Here is a 17,383-nt window from a genome sequence, read left to right as displayed (position 1 = left end):
AAGTTTGGATTCTTGGCACAATGCTGATGCTTGTAATCCTTACATTAAACTGTTTTAAAACAGGCGGCACTGGGCGGTACCTAGTGGTTGGTCAATCGTTAACAAGTTACAGGTAGGCTCTATCTCCTTTGGTCTTCTTGTTACTTTAATTGGAAACAAAAAGGGCTTTTGTGGCAAAGACTCCTTTGATTACAGTTCAAAGCTAGCCCAGCAGAAAAAAAAAAAAATCCCTCTAAAACTCCATCCCCTGACTAGCCAGCAAAGAGCCAGGCTGGAGAGACTCTCATCTCTAAGTAACCAGCCAAAGACTGGAAGTGGCACTGTGATACCACCCTAAGTGGTAGAGGGCTAGCCTCAAGCAGAAGCCTTCAGGTACAGTGCCCAGGCCTTGAGTTCAAACCCCGTGAATGCCCAGCAGCGAGCACCGAGACCCCCAGGAGGAGGTCGGTCCTGACCTTTCCCCTGTGCGTGGCTGCCTCCGCGTGGTCCCCTCGGACAGCCAGGGTGGATCCCGACGGTTACTAAGGGTTTGGCTGACTCCTGGCTCTCCCGGCCCTGGCCCGCTTCTCGCCAGCCCACTCAGATCCAAGGGCCTCTTTCAGAACGAAGGCCTAGGATCTGGGGAATGTAGCTTAGTGGTAGAGCCTGTGCTTGGCTATGTGCCAGGTCCCGGGTTCGGTTCCCCAGTCCCACAAACAGAAAGGCACGGAAAGACGTCGTCCACGCGCTGGGGGTGTGGCTCAAGGGGGGGGCAAGCAAGCTCCAGGCTCTGAGTTCAACCCCTGCTCCCGGCAGCAAAACAGAGCATCACTGCCTCGGCCGGCCGGAGCCGGGCCACCGCCAATCACTCGGGGCCCCGCGTGGCCGCGGCTCCGCGTGGCCGCGGCTCGTCTCACGCCCCACGCCCTTAACCCCCGCACCGCTCCGCCCGGTCACTAGCATTGCGACACCGGGCTGGGCGCACAGACGGCACTCGGCCCACGCGGGAGCCCAGCTCCACCCACGTGAGGGCCCGGTTCCGACGTGGCCACGGCCCCTCGCGCGGCCACGCGGGGGTCCCGGCCCCCACCCCGAGCGTCCACGCAGAACTCCCGTTCTCCCGCGCGCCTGCTTCGGACTCCACGGGAGACCCCGCCCCAGCCAGCACTGGCCAATCACCGAGGGCTTGGGTCCTGCCCGCCCCCAGGCCCCGCCCTGAGCCAATGAGCGAGGTCGGAGCTGTCGCCCGGCCCCGCCCCCACCGGCGCGCGCAGCTGTTCGCACGTCGGAGTGCAAATAAAGTTCTCGGCGGCTTTGAATTTTTTTTTTTAAAGTGCCCGCCGTCTTCTCGGTCGCCGCGGGCGAGAGCGGCGGAGTCTCCGCCCCGCCACTTCCGGTCCCGCCGCCGGGAGCCGGTGCGGCTGTTAGGCCCGCGTCTCGCCGCCGCCGCCGGCCGGGCATGGTGTTGGGCGCCGGCCCGCCTCGCCTGTCTCGGGGTGCTGAGGTGAGCGGGCCGCGCGGTCGGGGAACCGCGCGCGGGGGTCGCGGCGGCGATCCGCCCCGCCTAGGCCGCCGGCTCTCCTGCCGGACGCGGGGCCGGGCCCGGGCCGACAGGTCCCGCGACCCGAGCGGCCCGCGGCGGGCGACGGCTCCACCGGGTGGCGGGCGCCGCGGATCGGGCCGGGCCGGGCCCGCCGGGCGTGGCGGCGGCGACGCGGCCCGCGGGGCGCCGGGCAAGGTCACCGCGCCGACGGGCCGGGGGCAGCGGGAGCCGGGGCCGCGCTAGGCCGGGCGGCGGGCGAGGCGGGCGGCGGGGCCGCGGGGACGGCGGCCGGGGCGGGGACGGCGGCCGGGGCGGGCGGGGAGCGATCGGGTGTGGCCGCCCCTCCCCGCGCTCGGTGTCCCCGTGGGTCGCGGCCGAGGCGGGTCGGGTCCCCCGAGCGCGGAGGGGCCCTGCTCTCCCAGAGGGGGGGCGTCGCGGGGGGGCCGGGACCCGTCCGTCAGACGGCCCGGGCACGGAGTGGAGCCGGGGCGGGGAGGCCGGCCGCCTGGTGCGGGATTCCCGCTGGGCCGAGGGCTGGAGGCGGGAGCTGTAGAGCGAGCTTGGCGGCGGGGCTGGAGGCCTCCCCGCCTCCCCGCACCCCACACACCGCAGACCGGGACGCGGGCCTCCCTCTCCTTCCCCCCCACCCGGGGACGCGTGCTCCCCGACCCGGACGCGGGCCTCCCCCTCCCCCCCACGACTCGGGCCTTCCTCCTCCCCCCCCGGCCGGGACTCGTGCTCCCCCCCACGAACGGGACGCAGGCCTCCCCCCCTCTCCCCGGACCGGGACTCGTGCTCCCCCCCCACGAACGGGACGCAGGCCTCCCCCCCTCTCCCCGGACCGGGACGCGTGCTCCCCCCCACGAACGGGACGCAGGCCTCCCCCCCTCTCCCCGGACCGGGACGCGTGCTCTCCCCCCTACCCCTGGGACGCACCGCGGACCTGCCACCCGGGCGGGCGCGGGGCCTAGCCGGAGGGGCGCGGTAACTGGTGGGAGTGAAGAAGGCCGAGCCCCAAGGCGGTTCCCGGGCCGCGCGTGGCGGGCGTGGGCTCCGTGTCCCGATCCGGGCCCCGGGGGCCGGGGGAGGGGAAGCCCACCGCTCTGGTGACCCGCGTTCCACGTCTCCTGTTGAGACATCTCCTTGGCGGCGAGAGCTGTGAGTGCGGGGCGACCCCGCACCCCGGGCTGGCGGCCCCCGCGCCCCGCACGGGAATGCTGGCCACGCCGCTCCCGAGGCCCGCGACCCGGGAGGCCCGTCCACCCCGGAGGAAGCTCACCGGGCCAATGGCAACTTGTAGGACCTCGAGACGCAGCGCGCCCCTGAGAAGAGCCCATCTGGCCCCACATGCTGCGCACTCTGAGCGCGTGGTTTTGGGGAAATGGGAAGTGTGGCTTCAGACCTGGCTTTGAAGTGGTGCGGGGTATGGAAGGGCGGCCACGCTCACCAGCCCCAGAGCTCAGATCATTATCTCTGCCTGAGTCCCCGTGCTGGCGGGTTCTTCAGACCCTTGGTTTGTCCCTAGAGGGGCATATGGTGATTCCGGTGACCACAGCAGCGATCACTCTATGCTCAAGTTAGAATGTTAGAACAGTGAGTTTCTACCATTTTCCACGGAAGGCAAAGCGCCAATGTGTTCTTTTTTTTGTACTTGCAGCCAGTGCCAGTGTATTTAGGAAGGACCACAAATCTATGGGATATAGCCAGCCAGGAGGCCGCCATCCTGGGCATTGAGTGAGGCTCTGCCACACCGCAGACTGCAGTGGGGGCGGTCGGGCTTGGATTGGCCATGCCCCACTCTAAGCAGGTCCTCCTCCCATTCTGTGCGGGACTTCCGGGAGCTGGAGTGCCACACTGTGGTCCCTTGGTTTTGACTGACTTTACACTGTTCTGTTCTCACACTGAAGTGAGCAGAGGATTAAAAACCTGGTGGTCCCTGTGGGCACCGTGTCTCAGACTAATCCCCAGTTGAAGGACGCAGCCTGAGGGCCACCAGCTGGTGTCCACAGGGTGTAGGGGACAGAGAGGCCCCAGTCTAGACACAGGCCGGGCCTGGCTCAGCTGGGGTGGGACCCCAGGCAGGGGCCTGGCTCTGGTACAAACGCCACGGTGTGGTCCGGGAACCCCTTGAAGGGTCCCTGACAGATCATGGGGGTGTGCAGGCTGGAGAGCTTGGGCAGCTGTGGGCTGAAGTCCCTAGGAGCGCCCTCACCATCTCCTCATGAAGTGACACCACCTGCCAGGGGTGAGGACGTGTTCACAGCCGGCCAGCCTCCACGCAGCTCCCCACGAGAAGGCAGAGCAGAGTAGGACTAGAAAAATTATTAGCAGCATGTTTTCACTGCATATGTGTGTGCATGCACGTATGCATGTGCATGTGCGCGCATGTGCATTCAAACTCCCAGTAATGGACTTGAACTGAGGGCCTGAGCACTGTCCTTTAGCCTTTCCCTCAAGGCTTGTGCCCTACCACTTGAGCCACAGCTCCACTTCTGGCTTTTTGGTGGCTTATTGGAGACAATGGACTTTTCTGCCCAGGCTGGCTTTGAAATGGGATGCTCAGATCTCAGCCTTCTGAGTAGCTAGATTAGATGTGAGCCACCAATACCCAGCTTGGTTTCATTTTTTTCAACTTTATTGAGGCATAGTAATAAGTGTGGCCCATCAGCCTTGGCCTTCATTTAGATCCTCTAGATGGAGCAAGAGTTTGTGTGGTGCTGCTGCTAGCCCAGGATTCTCCCCTCTGGGCACGTTGCCCCGTGTGCTTGGTAAAAGACGCGGGATGGGTAGGGCTAGGAGCCTTTCCCAGACTTAGAAGTTCTTTGCACACACACTGATGTGTGGTGCTGCTGTGTTTTTAAGCATTTGCACCGCTGCTGACTGGGTGTTTTTGTGGTGGTGGTGGTGGTGGTGTTTTGTGTTTTAAGATAAGGGACTTGCTGTCTGGCCCAGGGTGTTCCAAACCTCTTGATCTTCCCTCTGTCTCCTGAGGGCTGGGGTTACAGGTGTGTCACCATGCTCAACATGGCAGCCTTTGGTATGGCAAAGACCAAGTATTGTCCTCATGTCTTGTTTTTTTTACACAAGTCTTTTGAGAGATACGCGGAAAATAGTGTGAAAATAGTGTGAGAGGCTTGCAAGAAGCCTGGGTTAAGATGGTTTAAAAAGAGGATTTTTATATTTTGGCTTTTGGTGTCTTAGTGTCCAGCTATAGCTTCTGTGCTTAGGTCACATAATTCACTTGTGTGACATGTGATCATCACATTTTAGGAGGAAATGGTATTGAGAGGAAATGGTATTGAGAAGTGGAAGTTGTAGCACAGAGGTTGAGCGTCAGCCACCAAAAGAATGATACTAAAGAAAGGAATTGAATTATGGATGTATTGAACAGGTGTGGTGGAGTGTGGGCAAGTCAGAGTATCCGTTCAATGAAGTTTATGTTGAAACTCCCCTGTTGGAATTGGCCACCAGCTAATAATGTATCTTGTGGTTTCTGGGTAACAACAGTGTAGCCACATATGCTCAGGTGGAACAAATGAATGTCTCTGGTGGGAGGGGGTGTTGTCCGGAGAAAGGGCGGAGGGCACCGTGGGAAACGCCTTCTGTCCCACGTTGCTGTGAGTCTAAAACTGCTCTAATTAAAAAACAAAAACTCTAAGTCTTAACAAAAGGTCAGTGGCATTTTTTGTTCCTTCTTGTGGGTAGTTGGGTGTCTCCCGTGTTTGGGCTTTGCCTTCCTTCCTGGGGAGTTTTTAGTGAGAACTTGAGTCACACAGGCCCAAAACAGCCAGTGAAGAGAATCTAGTGAGAGACAATAATTATATGCTGCTCATGATTGCTGTTACCACAAAGGATTTAAGTAAAAGCTGGGTGCTGTTGGTTCAAGGCCTCCTCCTAGCCTCCTCAGGAGGCTGAGATGTGAGTATCACTGTTTGAAGCCAGCTGGGGCAGGAAAGTCCATAAAACTCTTATCTCCGATAAACTACAAAAAGAAAAAAAAAAAAAAAGTCCACACCGTGGCTCAGGTAGAGCAGTAGCCCTGAGCAAAAGGAGCTTAGCGACAGTGCCCGGGCCCCTGAGTTCAAGCCCAGGACTGGCACCAGAAAAAAAGGATGTAAATGAAGCAAAGCATAGACAAATGCAAAGGTTCTTTGAGGCTCTGTGCCCCTCTGCCAAGGACGGAAGGAAAGCCAGGCATTGCGGCGCCTTCTCCCCACATCCCCTGGCTGCCACTGCTCCCCCTCTCCCTCCTGAGTGGCCCCCAGGTTGCTGCTGGGTCCCCTTCCTATATTGGTGGAGCTGTAGACCAGGCTCCGATCACACGCACCACAAAATCCCCAGGCAGAACACCAGTGGGTGGGTGTCCAGTGAGCGTGAGGTTCTGGACTCTCCCTTTTAAAATCCCTGCTTATGCTAGAGAGCTTACCCCGATGTGTGTAAAGTTTCCTGTAACCAGTTTTAGAGAATTCAGAACCGCACTGCTCACCTCGCTCTCGCCCTGTCTTCCAGAGTAAAGGTGGTAGTAATGCTAACGCTGGCAAGCAAACTGAAGCGAGATGACGGTCTCAAAGGGCCCCGGACAGCTGCTGCTGCGTCTGACTCCACGCGGAGAGTTTCCGTGAGAGACAAGTTGCTTGTTAAAGGTAACCCTCGCTTGTCAGGGGACTGAAGGTGGATAGAGCCGGCCCCAGGGCTCTTTGGGGTGCAAAGCAGCTCCTTGCTGAATGGAAACCTTCACCTACAGTGGAAGAACTTGTGTTGTGCAGCCGGTAGGGGGCGCTGTTGGGACCCGCTGAGGTGGGAGGCAAGTAAAAAGACCCTGGTTATCTGTCTTCCTGCTTCCCGAAGCAGCTCAGCCTTTCAGTCTGAAAGGGAGGGAGTAGGGCCGAGCCTTTCCTTGTGCTGTCCGGTTTCATTCAGGGTGCAGTTGAGAAGGCCTTATCACAGAACTAGTGGTAAGTTAGGTCCTAGCCTGCAGTCCATCTGGCCGTGCTGGCCATATTTGGGAAAGGGTGGCCGAATGTGGGTGTGTATGTGTGTATGCAAAACATGCACTCACGGGCGTCTTTGTACATTTCCTGCTCATTCACCAAGCAAAGGTGTTTAGATGCAGAGCCAGTTTTCCCAGGGCTTTGAGGGCCCCAGGAGGTGAGGAAGCAGGGCTGTCCTTGAAGAGCTTGTATTTTTTTAAATTTTCTTTTTTTTTTGGGGGGGGGGGGGTCCTGTCGTGGGGTCTGAACTCTGGGCCTGGGCGCTGTCCCTCAGCTCTTCAGCTCAAGGTTAGCGCTCTACCACTTGAGCCACACCACCACTTCCAGCTTTTTTCTTTTTTGCTTATGTGGTGCTGAGGATTCAAACCCAGGGCCTCATGCATGCAAGGCAAGCACTCTATCTCTGAGCCACCTTACCAGCCCCCCTTTTTTTAAATTTCTAGAACGTTACTGACTTTTTTGTCTGGCACGGGGCTTGAAGTCAGGGCCGCATGCTCTTGCTTGGTTTTTTCACTCAAGGCCAAAACTTCATCACTTGAGCCACAACTCCATGTCTGGCTTTTTGCTGGTTAATTGGAAATAAGAGTCTCGTGGACTTTCCTGCCTTAGCTGGCTTCAAACCTCGATCCTCAGATCTCAGCCTCCTGAGTAGCTGGGATGACAGGCCTGAGTGCCTGGTTTTTTTGAAATAAGATCGCACGATAGAGCCCAGGCTGGCCCGTGACTCATGTCCCTCCATCTCAGCCTCCCAGATGTAGGGATTACAGTTGCTTTTCTTGCATGTATAGTAAGTAGTTAGGCCACAAAGAAAGGTTGAATAGTGTTGAACAAGAGTCTCAGATTTTCATGCATGGGTTGGCCTTGAACTATGATCCTCAGATTTCAGCCTCCTGTGCAGTGCAGCTGGGGTTACAGATGTGAGTCACTGGCATCCTGCGGGATAACCAGCATTTGTGTGTTGTAAAGGAATTGGGGCCGGAGAGCTGGAGTTTCTGGCTGCTCTGTCCAGCATTTGCAGATAGAGTACCGTAGAACTGGGGGAAGGGGGTGGAGAAGAAAACTGTAACGGGGTGTCCTCCTGTGCTTCCCCTGTCCAAGAATGTTGACTTACCTGCATGCCCATTCAGGCTGATGATGACTGACTGAAGAATGATAATCACAGGTCACCAGCACCGGAGGCTGAAATCTGTGGACAGTGGTTCAAAGCCAGCCCAGGCAGAAAAGTCCCCCTGAGATTATCTCCAATTAACCACTCAAAAACTGGTAATGGAGCTGTGGCTTAAAGTGGTAGAGTGCTAGTCTTCAGCAAAAAGTGCTCAGGGACAGCGCCCTGGCCCAGAGATGAAGTCTCCCAAGCCACAGCTCATGTCTGGTCATTAACCTGCTCAGTCGATTATGTCCAGAGTCCATCACAGTGGGAGAGGCCTGCCCAGAGGGTCAGAGAAGCAGGGTGTGCCTGGAGCACCTCGCCTGGGTGAACTTGAGTGCGTTTGAGGCTCTTTCTTTCAGCCTAGCCTTGGGGCTCATTTGCAGGGCAAGCCCGCAGGCCGCGAGCCGCGCGGGGCTCCAGGGAGTCCCGGCAGCTGGCAGCTGGGGTGAAGGGCGTTTGAGTGCCGTCCTCAGGCCCCAGGTGTCAGCTGGGGAGGAGCTGGCAGCGCCACCGTCCATCGTCGCACTGCCTTCTCCACGGTTAGTGAGCGGCTTTGGGTCATTGAGCCTAGGGCCAGGCCCGTTAGACGCTGTCGAACAGACATTGGTGCTGCTGTAGCAAAAGACCACAGGCTGGGTAATGTATACACCATACATGGTTCTTTCTCACGATTTTGGAGTCTGGAAAGTGCAAAGTTAAGGTAGGAGGATTGGTTTCTGCTGAGGCCCACCTCAGTTTCTTTTTTTTTTTTTTGGGTCCGGTCATGGGGCCTGAACTCTGGGCCTGGACGCTGTCCCTCAGCTCTTCAGCTCAAGGCTAAGTGCTCTACCACTTGAGCCACAGCGCCACTTCCGGCTTTTTTCTTTTTGCTTATGTGGTGCTGAGAAATCGAACCCAGGGCCTCAGGCATGCAAGGCAAGCGCTCTACCACTGAGCCACCTTCCCAGCCCCAGATCTCAGCTTCTTGAGTAATAGGATTCCAGGCGTGAGCCACCAGTGCCCAGCTCACCTCGGACTTTTTAAGGGGCTCCAGAACCTTCCAGAGCCCAGGGGAGATCACTGAATCTGCCAGTGCCAGACTCCTGGAGCCTCATGGGCCAATGCTGCTGGCCCTGCCGAGTCGTTTGCCCTCACACGACCTTCCTAGGGAGGTAGAGCCTTGTCTGCCTCTTCCTGGGCACTGACGTGGAGCCCCAGACACTTGGAACTGCCGGTGGGTCAGCTCTGTGGCTCGCCCGAGGCCCCTGGCTCCATCTGCCTGGGCTGCTGGGTGGAGGGCCGGCCGCGGGGTGGATTGTGGGTGCTGGGGAGGGGTCAGGCCGGCCGGAGCTGAGGGCAGGGCCGGGACCGCAGGCGCGGGAGCGCGCTCCTCTGGTCTGCTTCTGGAGCTGCTTTGCTTGGCTCGTCCTCCGGTGGCTTGTCGGCCTTGCGGGCAGCGTTCACAGGGTCAGGCCAGTGCCGCTGGTGCTGCGGGGGACAGCAGTGTCCACGCCGTGGGGCGGCAGGCCCAGCAGAAGGTGCTCATGGGGAGAATCTATTCAGTTGCAGGCCAAAGCCTGTTTGGGGGCCTCGAGTGGGGTTCCCCTGGATGCTGCGCTCCCAAGCCATGTGATTCCCGCTCCTGACCTGTGAGCTCTGTGTCTTTTGGACTAAACGCCATCGGCACCGTCCCCAGCGTGGGCGCAGGCCGTGGAGGAATGCCCCGTGCGTGGGGCTAGGGCGGCAGGAGGGGCAGGAAGGCCTGGCTGTGAGGAGGCCCCGCCGCAGCCTTGGCTCAGACACTCCGCTGGGGGTCAAGGCCATGTGGCACTGTCCCCACCAAGAGGGCATGTGGGGGGTGCACCGTGGCGTGATGCCATCCACGGCACGGCGCCCCAGACGGGAGCCCAGGGGACGCACTGCCTTGCTGAGCGGCAGCGATGCACCCTGCTGCGGGCAAAGCCTGTCCCCCGGGGCAGGCTGCGGGCGGCGCGGCACTGAGGTCCCCTCTTTTTCTTGGCTCAGTGATGGCAGGCTAGAGTGAGCACCCCTTCTCTGCCCCAGATCCCTGGACACCCTTGATCTGCCCTGGGACGGCTGACGTGGTCTCCGCTGCACTGGGACCAGCGCGGCGCTGGCAGCAGCCATTCCTGGAGACGTGTGTCACGCAGCCCGGCCTGACTGCTGGAGCTGGGTCCCTGGAAGAGCATTGCATCTGTCTATCTGTCTGCCTGCCTGCCTGTCTGCTCTCCCTGTGCGGGCTGGTCCTAGCTGCCTGGCTGCTTTCTGGCCATCATGTTTGGGGTGTGAGGTGCTCCCTGTCCTCAGGGAGAATTAGCTGCTTCCTCATCGGTGTGGAGTTGGCGTGTTATCATGTGACAGCCGAGCATCTGTCTCCTGTTCTTTCTCTTGCTCACCCAACAGACAGTGACCCCAGAAGACCCTGGGAAGGGCGGGCGGTATGGCGGGAGCCATCCCTGGGTCAGTCTCAGAGAAACCGGGTGGGCTGGGGTTGAGCTGAAGCCCGGTGAGGGCCGGGGCGAGGGCAGCTGGAGATGGAGGGAGAGGGCGGGCTCTGGCTCTCTCCCTGCAGTGCACGCTGTGGGCTCACCCGCACCTTCCTGGGTCTCCGGTGCCAGTGCCCTGGGTCAGGGGCCTCCCTGTATCTGCAGGACCCATCCTGTGTGGCCATGTGCTGCCATTCCAGCGGGGCTTGGAGAGGACGGTCAGCTGGAGCCCTGCTCCCCACACCCGGCGTGGGGTCCGGTTGGCTACAGTGTCAGATTGCTGCAGCATTTTGGTGAAGTGTGCCGCATCACAAATTTTGCACATGGAAGTGGTGGTCCAGAGGAAGGAAGGTGGTGTGGCGCTCCGGATGCCTGCCACAGATGGCTTCGCGCGTCGGCCCGCTCCAGAGCTGCCCAGGAGCAGGTTCCTAGATGGCTGCCTCTGCTGTGGCCTTCAGTGCCATTGGGGGGGTGGGCAGCAAGGGGGCCCCCCCCCGCCTCCCTCTCTCTCTCTCCCTCCCTCCCTCCCTTTCTTCCTCTCTTCCTCCTGGTCTTGGGGCTTGAACTGAGAGCCTGGGCACTGTCCCTGCTTTTGTGCTCCCTCCCTCCCTCCCTCCCTCCCTCCCTCCCTCCCTCCCTCCCAGTCCTGGGGCTTGAACTCAAGAGCCTGGGCACTTTTGCGCTCAAGGCTAGCACTCTACCAGCTCCACTTCCTTTTTTTTTTTGTGACTAATTGGAGATAAGAGTCTCATGGACTTTCCTGCCGTGGCTGGTTTTGAACCTCAATCCTCAGATCTCAGCCTCCTGGGTAGCTAGGATTACTGGTGTGAGCCACCAGTGTCTGGCTTTTCCCTTAAGGACACTAGTTCTGTCTTGTGACCTGATCTGAGCCCAATCACCTTCGGGAGGCCCTGCCTCCGAATCCTGTCCACAGGGTGGAGGGCGGGCTCGGGCTTGGGTGAGCACACCGCTGGCAAGCTTCCTCAGCCGGGGGATGCCAGGCTCCCCGACTCTGGGCACCCACGGCAGGCCCTTGCCACGCTGAGGTGAGTATGCTGTGTGTCCCCATTTCTTGTGCAACCCCAGTGCCCGGCCAGTGCAGGTACTGGGGTGGGGCGTGCTGAGGACTCCCACCCGGAAGAACGGGTGGTGCTGGTGGTGCGGAGGAGGCGGCCGGGCCCTGCGTGGAGGGCCGTGAGGCCAGGGGCTGCCGAAGTGAGCGGGTGGGTTTTCCCATCTGCTTTCGAGGTGCGGCTGCTTCCCAAGGGCGCTGTGGTTTTATCTTTAGTGAGAAAGAAAAGGAGTCTCAGTATCTCAGAAGGAAATTGCGGAGCCACCAAGTTGTGCAAGGTGAGGCACCTCGAGAAGGGCTGGGCTGCTGAGCAGGAGCCGGAGCCAGAGCAGGAGGCTGCGCGCGGTGGCGCTAGTGCCTTGGAGTGGGCGAGACCTGAGCAGTGGAAAAGTGTGTCAGGTCTCTAAGCTCACTGGGCTGGGAAGGCTGCAGCCTCACTTCTCCAGGCTTGGAAGCAGTTGGCTTGCTTCTTTGGCCTCGTCTCCTTTGTTTTGTTTTTTTTTTTTTTGTCAGTCGTGGGGCCTGAACTCTGGGCCTGGGCGCTGTCCCTCAGCTCTTCAGCCCAAGGCTAGCACTCTACACTTGAGCCATAGCACCACTTCCAGCTTTTTTATGTGGTGCTGAGCAATCGAACCCGGGGCCTCATGCATGTGAGGCAAGCACGCTACCACTGAGCCACTTCCCAGCCCGGCCCCAACTCCTTTGTGTTGACTCTAAGGTGATAGTGTCTGTTTGCCACCATTTGAAGCATGGAGAAGTGATGTGTCATTTGTGACAGCTCCAACAGGAGTGTGCCAGCTTGGTCTGTGTTCTACTATGCAGCATTGTTATCAAAGTCCTGAGACTTTGCCTGCGTTGGCTCTTGGGCCGCAAGCCTGCAGGGCCCTGGCTGGCAGGACTCACCAGAAGGCCCCGCCCTCCTCCGTGAGGACTCAAGCAAAACCTTCATGTGGGGATTTCAGTGACCGACGGGCGTGCGCAGTGATTCTGTATCCCATAGGAAAGAGCTTCTTTTAAGTTTCTTTATGTTGAACATGTTTTTAATGACAAAAAAATCTGCAGCGGGCTGGGAAGGTGGCTCAGTGGTAGAGTGCTAGCCTTGAGCTGAAGAGCTGAGAGACAGTGCCTAGGCCCAGAGTTAAGGTCCCACGACCGGACCCAAAAAAAAAAAATCTGTAGCGATGTATTCCACCAGTGGCTGGGGTCCAACATTTGTGTATTGGAACCTAGTTAGAAGTGGCCAGAGTCCTGAGGATCTGCCTCCTGCACTGATCTATTTAGGCCCGGACCAGCCTACCGCCAGGACTCCATGCCACGAGTGTCTCTGTGATCTTGTCCTGTGTCCTGCCTCCTGGCTGTCTCCAGTCACCATCGAGTCCCAATTCAGCTCTCCACTGGAGCTGAATTGGCTTGTTGGTATTGTTCTTGTTATTTCTTTACTCTTTAGCATGTTTCCTAGCTGTGTTATGTGTATTTGTGTGCTGCAGACCTTTTAACAACTGGCTGCCTGCAGCCTAATAACTGTATAATAAAGACTCCAATATTCTATATTTTAAAAAAAAAAAAAAAGAGAAGTGGCCAGCATTAGGAGGCCAGGTGGCGGGAGGTGGCAGTTCCTGTGCCGGGGTTTTCCTGGAGGGGCCTCGAGCCCTTAAGAGTGCGCTGCAAGAAAGCATAGTCTACGGCCTGGCCTTCACCAGACACCACGTCTGCAGGGCCAGGCCTTCGCCAGACACCACGTCTGCAGGGCCTGGCCTTCACCAGACAACATATCTGCAGGGCCAGGCCTTCGCCAGACACCACGTCTGCAGGGCCTGGCCTTCAGACACCACGTCTGCAGGGCCAGGCCTTCGCCAGACACCACGTCTGCAGAGCCAGGCCTTCACCAGACACCACGTCTGCAGAGCCTGGCCTTCACCAGACACCACGTCTGCAGGGCCTGGCCTTCGCCAGACACCATGTCTGCAGGGCCAGGCCTTCGCCAGACACCACGTCTGCAGGGCCTGGCCTTCGCCAGATGCCACGTCTGCAGGGCCTGGCCTTCACCAGATGCCACGTCTGCAGGGCCTGGCCTTCGCCAGACGCCATGACTGCAGGGTCCCTGCCCCTAGAATTGTGAATGAGACGCGCCTGTTCTTTATAAACCACTCATGTCAGGTATTTTTGTTATTAAAGGCCACACAGACTGAGACAGCTGAGAGAATAAAATCATCTCAGAGGCCCAGAACATTCCCAGACCCATGGATATGGCAGGTCTGGGTTACTGCCCGGACACTGGGATTTTTGTAGGATTGTTGTGGGTACACACTCCTGCATTCACAAGAAACCATTGACTCCTTTGTTTAATTAAAGTGGATCTATTTTATATAATTGAATTATTCCTTATAAAGCTGTAGAGCAAAATCTAATCAGCAAGGTACTCCCCAAGGAAATAAACGGCTGGTATGCACTGTGACACCTCCACACCATACCCAGCTAGGTTTCTTTCTTTTGTGCCATTCCTGGACTTGAACTCAGGCTTGGGCACAATCCCTGAGCTTTTTTTAAGCTCAAGACCTAATGCTTTACCACTTGAACCACAGCTTACTTCTGTCCTTTGGGTGGTTAATTGGAGATAAGACTCGTAGACTTTCCTGCCCCACCTTTGAACCTTGTTCCTCTGTTTCTGAATAGCTAGGATTATAGGAATGAGTCATTGGTGCCCAGCGTGTGTGTGTGTGTGTGTGTGTGTGTGTGTGTGTGTGTGTGTGTGTGTGTGTGTGTGTGTGTGTGTGTGTGTGTGTGTGTGTGTGTGTGTGTGGTGTGTGTATACATGTGCGTGCTGGTCATTGGTGCCCAGCGTGTGTGTGTGTGTGTGTGTGTGTGTGTGTGTGTGTGTGTGTGTGTGTGTGTGTGTGTGTGTGTGTGTGTGTGTGTGTGTGTGGTGTGTGTATACATGTGCGTGCTGGTCCTGGGGCTTGAACTTGGGGCCTTGGGTGCTGTTTGTTAGATTTTTCTTTTTTCCCACTTGAGCCACAGCTCCACTTCGAGCTTTTTGGGGGCCTAAACTGGCTTCAAACCACAATCCTCAGATCTCGGCCTCCTGAGTAGTTAGTACTACTATCAGGTGTGACCCACAAACACCCGGATTACAATTTATTTTTTGAACAAATGGTTCTTTATGTATTAGTTTTGTATCCTGCAACTTTACTGAATTTATTAGTGCTTGTTTTCGTTTGTTTTTTGTTCCAGTACTGGGGCTTGAACTCATGGCTTTGTCTTCTTATTCACTTTTTTGCTTAAGGCTGGCATTCTACCACCTGAGCCACTGCTGTACTTCCATGTTACATTTTTTGTGGGGGTTTCAGCGTCATCCACAGGATCCTGTCTGCGTGAGCCGGTTTGTTCTTGCTCATTCTTCTAGCACTGCTTTGAATGCAGGTGGAGAGAGAGTAGGCCTGGTGCCTTTGGCCTCAGTCTCGGATGGCCGAATTGGTGGAGTGCTGCAGCTGTTTCTTGCAGAGGGGTTCTGGATTTAAATGCCTGCTAAAAGATGGATTAAGAGGAAATGGGTGGTTGAGGCCCAAGAACAGAGGACTCAGGCCAAGAAATGTAACTTGAGGACAGGTCTGGGAAAAGAATAGATCCTTGGTAACTCTGAATCAGATTTGCAGAGGGGTGTGTGTGTAAACTATGTTACATTTAATGAACATCAGAGAGAATATTAATTTTATTGGCTATAGCTAGTCTCCCTCATCTTTATTTTAGATTTCTGTGTTTCTTATCATTTCTATGTTAATTTAACATGATTACTAAAGGCGGTTTTCAAAAATTGTTGACTGCATTTGTCTAAATAGCTTAAAATCTAGACTAGATTTCAGTTCATCTAGTTTATTATTTCCTTCTGTGTTCCAGAGGAAATTGCTGATTTGCAACTAGCAAAGACTGATACTAACCATACTCTCTTTGTTTCTACAGAAGTTGCAGAACTTGAAGCTAATTTACCTTGTAAGTATAGCTTCCTTAGTCAAATTAGTACCCTGAATGAATTACGTGAGAAAAGCTTTTATGTTTTAGTGGCCTATTTTTCATGTATGTTAGGAATGAATTTTGGTTTTATGCAGAAAGGTAAATTTTTTAGAGGATCTGAGATCCTGTAGTCTTTCCAAATGGACAGTGATACATGGAGGAGGGGTCTGGTTAGGGTTGGGACCTCTTCCATGCCCTCTGTCCACGTTCTCAGTGAGTGGAGAGGCACCTGAGCCAGTACCAGACAGACTGTTCCTGTTAGTGGTCACATCCACTGCCACTGAAAGTGAGGAAAGTGATGGCTGCATGCAGGCCTGGAGTGGTTTTGCAGTTCGTTAGTGAGGGTAGGTTTAAGTTGTTTCTTGAAATTTGTTTTTGATGTATAATGTTTATTTAGATTGTGTTTATAAAATGTATTCTTAGTCAAAATGTCTTCAGAATTCTGGATTATCAATCCTTGAAAGAAGAACTAACACAAACCAGGTGTGGTGGTACATGCCTGTAATGCATGAACAAACATAGAACATAAAGGAAAGCTGTAAACTACAGAGCAATTTTCTTACTCAGGATACCAGATTTCCTCTTTTTTTTTTTTTTTGGAGGGGGATATGGGTAAGAACTCAAAAAATCAAATACCAAAAGAACACATAGTCCTGTCAGCAGGTAAGAAATGAATTGAACAGTTCTTAAGAAACATTTATATGGCCAATAAAAATATGTGAACAGAAGATGTTCAACTCCTTAGCTATAAAGGAAATACAAATCAGAACTTTAAAATTCCACATCACTCCAGTCAGAATGGCAGTCATCAAAGAAACAGTGACAACACATGCCGGTGTGGTGCGGGAGGAAAGAGCCCTCACACACATGCGTGCGTGCACACACACACACACACACACACACACACACACACGCGCACACACACACGCACACACACACACATACACACACGCACACACACACACATACACACACGCGCACACACACACACACATACACACACGCACACACACATACACACACGCGCGTGCACACACACACACACACGCACACACACACACACACTCGCTGGGAAGGCACATAGTGCAGCTAATATGGCGGTTCCTCAGCTAAAAACAGAGCCATGATGTGATCTGAGATGGCACGCTGTTTTAGATTGAATTACCTTCAACTCTAAAAAAGAAACCCAGCAAGAGTCCTTAGTTGTAGTAGAGTGTGAATGTAACACTTCACAGAGCACTCGGCCACTTGAGCCAAGCCCTCAGTTCTTTGGGCTGGGGTCTCGCTGCCTTTCCGCAGGGCCATGCGTGTTCCCCCAGGAGACCCCTTGTCCTGGTCTAAGCCACTTCTGGGTGGGGACTGGTAGACCCAGAACGCTGCTGTCTGAGTGGCATCATTCCTCCAACAAAATCCGAGCAAGTTGCCGGGGAGATAGATGATGCAGACCATGTCTGGGGCGCCTGCCGCAGCGTGCTACTCCTGCGCCTCCCCCAGCAGCCACGCGCTAGGGTCTGCGTGGGCTCCGTGCTGAGTGCGCAGACTGATTTTTCCATGTTTAGTTGCCTTTACCAATGTATATTTGTTTCCCTGAGGTATGCTTTCTTCTTTCCCAAGTGAGTAGCATAATTCTTGACATGAATGAGAAGGTCTATTTTTAGTGACCATTTAATGATTGAAAGATTGAAAGCAAATATCTGCACTTGGAATTGTTAGAAAGAGATAACCAAATGACAAAACCTGGTTTGCCCTTTGAGCCTGTTGGTGTGATCAGTAACAAACACTGTGTGTGTGTGGGGGGGAGGGGAGGATGTTCAGCAAGGCCGCCTGTGAACCCTCTCCGAGGGCTTCCGTGTGGTCCCGGGGAGCCTGCCCGCAGAGGCTCTGCCGCCTTCTCAAGTGCTGTTTCCCTTGCAGGTACCTGCAGAGTGCACTTTCCTGATCCAAACAAGCTCCACTGCTTTCAGCTCACCGTCACCCCAGGTAACGACATCTACACCTTGTCCACGGGATTTCCAGATGCATATACTGTGCTCTGACCACATTCACCCCGCTCTGACCCTTTCTTGTCCTCTCCCTCTTCCCCTTTTTAAATAACTTCGGTGGGTCTCCTTATGGTATGGCCACACATATATGTGATGCAGCTGGCTTACGTCC

General features: G+C 55.8%; 1 protein-coding gene across 3 annotated transcripts in view; it reads left to right on the top strand.

Moving 5' to 3' along the window:
- Window positions 1-1,352: 1,352 nt before the first annotated feature.
- Window positions 1,353-17,383, top strand: part of Ube2f (ubiquitin conjugating enzyme E2 F (putative)) — a 38,768-nt gene continuing 22,737 nt past the window's right edge. For all 3 annotated transcript variants that reach the window (XR_006151346.1, XR_006151347.1, XM_042702355.1), the window contains exons 1-4: window positions 1,353-1,483; window positions 6,032-6,165; window positions 15,179-15,208; window positions 17,144-17,209. Coding sequence is in view for 1 of the 3 variants with exons in the window: in XM_042702355.1 (XP_042558289.1) it covers window positions 6,048-6,165; window positions 15,179-15,208; window positions 17,144-17,209 (214 nt within the window). In the remaining 2 variants the exon portion in view is untranslated. The remainder of the gene's footprint in view (window positions 1,484-6,031; window positions 6,166-15,178; window positions 15,209-17,143; window positions 17,210-17,383) is intronic.

This window comes from Dipodomys spectabilis, unplaced genomic scaffold (assembly GCF_019054845.1).
Source record: "Dipodomys spectabilis isolate Male_0828 unplaced genomic scaffold, ASM1905484v1 ptg000321l, whole genome shotgun sequence".
In the NCBI taxonomy this organism is placed as follows: domain Eukaryota; kingdom Metazoa; phylum Chordata; class Mammalia; order Rodentia; family Heteromyidae; genus Dipodomys; species Dipodomys spectabilis.
Note: the sequence above shows the minus strand (reverse complement) of the source record. Positions and strands in the feature narration are given on the sequence as shown.